Genomic DNA, 6,000 nt, shown 5'->3' with positions numbered 1-6,000 from the left:
TTTTCGAATTTTGAGAAAACTAATAAGTATTTTTGAAAAATTTAAACGCAGAATAAAAGATTACGTTATTACCGAGGGCCGATTATTAGAGTGAAGAAAAAGTTTTTTTTAATGACATATTTGAAACTAAAAATCACACTAAATTTTCTTAGTTTTTCACCCCTGTAACTTATTAAAATAAACATAAAAGTTTTCAGGGACTTTGGGCCCCCGTTCCTAACGTAATCTTTCACTCTGCGTTTAAATTTTTGAAAAATACTCATTAGTTTTCGTAGGATTCGAAAAAAATGAATCCCGTTTATATTCTTGTTATTGGTTTTTTTTTGTATAATAAACGTTACTTACAAGGAATTGCTTTTAATACTATTTTGTACAAACTTCAAATTAATAATATTTTCTTGTTCGACTCAAAACATACTATAGATTTTACCAGAATTTGTACTTTAAAATCGTAGTTTCGAAAGCAGTAGTCCGAAAGTCAGACTACCGACGTCATCAATTGCGACGTTGCCTTTTTCTCTTCATGGCTTGTAAAGTAAAGGTGGCTATGGTACTTCTCATGATACTATAAATAACAAGATAATATATTGCACATCCGGAAGTCGTGACGTAACTGGAGACCGACAAGTTCGTAATGGTTCGTAATCATTCGTAATGTCCGATTACTTTGAATTGTTCGCGGTTGTATTTTATATTTTATCTTTGACAGTTATTTTGACTGGAATCTCGACACTTAATTTTTTTCGAATACATTGAAGTTTAATTTTATTTTGCTAATTGAATAATTTCATCACATAATGCATACAAATCCCATTTAATTTTAACAAGAATTCAAATTCAACTTCCGGTCTCCAGTTACATCAACAATGCGCGAGCTCGGACGTATTTGCGTTACGGGAAAATACTATCTGTTTATTTATAGTATCATGGTACTTCTTAAATATTAACTTATGAATGACAGTTAACGGCATCCTACGTTTGCTGTGATTGGTCGTTATCTTCACGCATTCAAATTTTGTTTCAGGATTGGATGGTAAAATTGAAACCGTCAAAATTCGAGAGTGTGCTAACTGATCTTTTAGCTCAATTAACTCAATTAACGTAATATTAATAATTAATGTTCGTCTATGATTCTCATACGGTCCTAAAAAAGACCGAAAGACAGCATCAAACAAATACAGGGTGTTAGAAGTAAAATGGTTTAAGTGCACTTTTCTAAAAATATGCTCGAAGTACTAGATTCGCATATTCGCAGTGTGCAAGTACTTGGAGGCGATACGAGAAACGATCGTGCGAGAATAGCGGAGAAATATTGTAACTTTCTTAAATAATTCATTGTCAATTGAAATTGTCAAATTGACGTATATTTCATATCTACTGTCAATGAAGAAGAAAAATTATATATTGCTCCAAAATATTGATATGATATGCAATTATTATATAAAGGTAAATGCAATTAATTGTATTTTGCTTGCATTACTGCATTTTAACAACTAATTTTATTTACTACATACAATTGTTTACGTTTTGATAACATAACCTGAATCTTATTTTTTCTTCTTATTATTTTTTTGGACTATGGCCTTGACAATTATCCAGCAACCAGTACCTTATGATTGGCCAATATAATTAAAAGTGCGAATAAAAGTGCAGAGCGAAGAACCAGGTGTCGCTTTTCCGAACTTGCACGGTCCCAATAGGTACCTACTTAAATGGTATTATAACTTGGTGGTTAAAGGATTCAAGTAAATTTCACCCTACAGTCGCCATCTATCGCCATTACATTTAATTTAATAAAAACAATTGCAGTTTGCATTAGTAGTAAACGGGTTTACGTGCGCTTGAACCGTTTTACCACAAAACTATTTTTATTATTCTGTAGGAAACAAATAGCAGTAAACGGACATATTTTAGTTTAACGACTCCTAGAATTTATAAAACTTAAACAACTTTGAAGCTGATTATCTCAAAACTATCAAAACTGCACTTAAACCCTTTTACATCTGACCCCCTCGGTACTATTCAGCGTAATCCGCAAAACTCGCAAAATGAAGCTAAAGAGAAGTAGAGAAGACATTGACAAATGACACATCCTTTTGCACGTGGTTGACGTGTGAGTGAACATAAATACAACATAACCTAACAAATATATCTGTTAAAAATATTTCCAATGTCTCGTTTAATAGTAAAAAATCTCCCTAAAAACGTAAGTTAATTATAATGAGTAGGTAAATAGTTAAAACAAACATAATTTTAGGTCTCAGAACAAACTATACAACAAATATTTAGCCAAAAAGGAACTGTCACTGACATTCAGTTAAAATACACACCAGAAGGTAAATTCCGAAAGTTTTGTTTTGTGGGGTACCAGAATGAATTAGAGGCGGAAGAAGCAATTAAATCACTTAATAATACATTTATAAAAACAAGTAAAATCACAGTCGAAAATTGTGTTGCCTTAGGTAAGTCTAATACATAATTTCTTAATCTTGGCTCCAGTAATCAATATACAGGGAGAGTGGGGAGGACCGCACCAAACTGGAAGACTATAATATACATTAAAAAAAAAATGAATGCACTCGTGGGAGTGCCGATAGAAGTGAAAACTTCTTATAGTATATAAATTACGAGCTCAATGCTTTCTCCCCATCCAAAAAGAAGTGCTATACCTATATCATATACGCGATGCGTATGCCCTATGCTATTTATGTATACATACACATAATTTATATACCTACAAAATTTATTTCAGAAAAGTGATGATGGTCGCAAATTCAATACTTTTTCCCCATCCAAGAAGTGTACAACGTCCCTAAAGAAATTTTCAATTCAAAAATTTATTTCGTCAAAGTAATGACGGTTGCTAATTTAATATTTTTTACCCATCCAAAAAGTGCACAACGTCCCTTAAGAAGTTTTCACTTCAAATATTTACTTCGTCGAAGCGATGACGGTCGTGATGACGGTTCCTAATTCGATACTCTCCCCCATCCAAAAAGTGCACAACGTCCCTAAAGAAAAGTTCACTTCAAAAATTTATTTCGTCGAAGCGATGACGGTCACTAATTTATTATTTTTTCCCATCCAAAAAGTGCACAACGTCCCTCAAGAAGTTTTCACTTTAAATATTTATTTCGTGGAAGCGATGACGGTCGCTAATTTAATCCTTCTTCCCATCCAAAAAGTGTACAACGTCCTTAAAGAAGTTTTCACTTTTAAAATTTATTTCATCGAAGCGATGACGGTCCCTAATTCAATACTTTTGCCCCATCCAAAAGTGCACAAAGTTCCCAAAATAAGTTTTCACTTAAAAAATTTATTTCGTCAAAGAGATGACGGTCGCTAATTTAATAACTTTTCCCCATCCAAAAAGTGCACAACGTCGCTCAAGAAGTTTTCACTTTAAAAATTTATTTCGCCGAAGCGATGACAGTCGCTAATTTAATAAATTTTCCCCATCCAAAAAGTGCACAACTTCCCTAAACAAGTTTTCACTTCAAAAATTTATTTGAACGTCTCCGTAAACTTGTTTAAATAAATAAATTCAGTTTTTATTTTTAATTACATTTTTACATTTTAAAAGTAAATAAGTGTTTTGGAATCGAGCTAGTTATCATAAGGCAATTAGTGATAATAACTGAAGAAAATATCCAACAATTTCATACCAGTGGAGTGGAGTTAAAAAGGGATATCAAATGAAATGGTGTGCCAACTCATCAATCCGGATATCAGGTGAATAACAATAATATGTCTTATCAACAATATTTTTTTCCTACGTCAATGTCACAGCCCCAAACGGGTTACCATGATCAAAATCAACAGGCCATATATCAGCAAATGCCAGGCTCATCTACTCAAATGCAACCAATTTTCCCACAATATCTTTCACAACCAAATCCTTTACCTCTCCCCCAACACTTAGTATATCAAAATCCACAAAATCCACAGGTAGTCCAACACATGAATGAACAAGCAGCTCCTAACTCTGAATCTGAAGATAAATGGGAGAAAGTAACAAATAAAAAAAGAATAAGAAGTCCCGAAGTGGAAATATCCAGGAAACAAACAAAATTAAGTGATTATTGGCTGCAAAAGCCACTAGAAACAAAAAACTCGTATAGTATGCTTACAGAAGAAAACGAAGAAAGCCAAGACGAAGCAAAAGATCAAGAAAACAATACAAAACATGTACCCAAGCCCCCACCGATAACCATATATAATGTAGGTGTTGTCCAACACATTCATGATCTACTGAAACAAACCACAGGAGATAAATACACTATTAAAACCATTAGTTATGAAACAGTAAAAGTTCAAGTCGTTGAGGCCGAACATTTTAAAAAATTGATCACTGAACTTGATAAAAGGAATACTCAATACCATACTTTTAGGCCAAAAAGCGAGAAAACATTCAGGTTTGTCATAAAAGGACTGCATCATGGTACAGATACTAATGACATAAAGACAAATCTAGCAGCACAAGGCCACGAAGCAGTGAACATTCACAATATAAAACATTATGTATCAAAAACCCCCTTGCCAATGTTTTTCATTGATATCGTATCGAAGGAAAACAACAAAGAGGTTTATAAAATAGAAAAATTAGGAAACAATATCATCAAATGCGAACCTCCTCGTACGAAAAGAACAATCCCCCAGTGTACAAGATGCCAAGACTACGGACACACCAAAACATACTGCCGCAAAGTACACAGATGCGTAAAATGTACAGGCAATCACGAAACAAAAGATTGTCCTCGGAAATCACGTGATGACAAAGTAAAATGTGTCAATTGTAACGGTGACCACCCGGCTAACTATAGAGGATGCCAAGTTCACATTCAACTACAGCAGAAGCTATATCCTACACTAAGAGAGAAAAGAATCATGCAACCGCATATCCAAACAAATAATACTCAACAAATACAACCTGATTTAACCTATGCTCAAATAGTCAACAAAAATCAACCACAGTGTAGCTATAACAACCAAACAATACCAGGACCTAACCAACCTAATAACAACTTAGCCAAGCTGGAAGAAATGATGCAAAAACTCATGGAGCAAATGGGCACAATGCTCAATTTACTTACTACTGTCATCAATAAGATTGCTTAATGGCTTCACAACTTAAATATAAAATAGTAGTCTGGAACGCAAATGGCCTTTATCAACGGGCTAAAGAACTCAAAACATTCATACTTAATCAAAATATTGATATATTATTAATTTCTGAGACACACTTTACAGAAAAACACTACATGCGGATTCCCAACTACAAGTTGTATTATACAAATCACCCAGACGGTAGAGCTCACGGTGGAAGCGCCATGATTATACGTGATTCTATTAAACACTCCGAAATGGAAAAATATAACAAAGACTACCTGCAAGCAACCAGCTTAACAATTGAGGAAGCACACGGCCCAATAACAATATCTGCCTTATACTGCCCACCTAAACATGTCGTTAAAAAAGAACATTTCCTAAAATATTTTAACACTCTAGGGAACAAATTCATTGCAGGTGGAGATTATAATTCAAAACATCCGATGTGGGGTTCTAGACTAACAACTCCAAGAGGCAGAGAATTAGCTAAAGCAATGGTAGAAAATAACCTGCAACAAATTTCTACTGGCGAACCAACTTATTGGCCGTCTGATTTAAACAAAATACCTGATGTCGTTGACTTCTGCATCACAAAAGGCATCGATACCAAAAAATGTAAAGCTGAATCATGCTTTGATTTATCATCAGACCACTCACCCTTTATAATAACAATCTCCGAAAAAATCTTAAACAAAGAACATCAACCAACTTTGCATAACACCAACACTAACTGGTCCCAATTTAGAGAAAAACTAGACAGCCTGATCTCACTAAATCTGTCCTTGAAAAATGAACTCGAACTTGAATCAGCTGTAGATAAACTAACAGAAAGCATACAAATTGCTGCATGGTACGCGACTCCCAGCTACGAACCATCTCAAAACAGAAATA

The 6,000-nt window shown here is 34.0% G+C and overlaps 1 protein-coding gene across 1 annotated transcript in view; it reads left to right on the top strand.

Moving 5' to 3' along the window:
- Positions 1–2,060: 2,060 nt before the first annotated feature.
- LOC126887807 (probable RNA-binding protein 19) overlaps positions 2,061–6,000 on the top strand; it is a 77,059-nt gene continuing 73,119 nt past the window's right edge. The window contains exons 1-2 of the mRNA XM_050655639.1: positions 2,061–2,206; positions 2,258–2,462. Coding sequence (XP_050511596.1) covers positions 2,171–2,206; positions 2,258–2,462 — 241 coding nt within the window. The 5' untranslated portion in view covers positions 2,061–2,170. The remainder of the gene's footprint in view (positions 2,207–2,257; positions 2,463–6,000) is intronic.

Source organism: Diabrotica virgifera, chromosome 1 (assembly GCF_917563875.1).
Source record: "Diabrotica virgifera virgifera chromosome 1, PGI_DIABVI_V3a".
Lineage (NCBI taxonomy): Eukaryota > Metazoa > Arthropoda > Insecta > Coleoptera > Chrysomelidae > Diabrotica > Diabrotica virgifera.
This window is presented reverse-complemented; position numbering and strand designations above follow the sequence as displayed.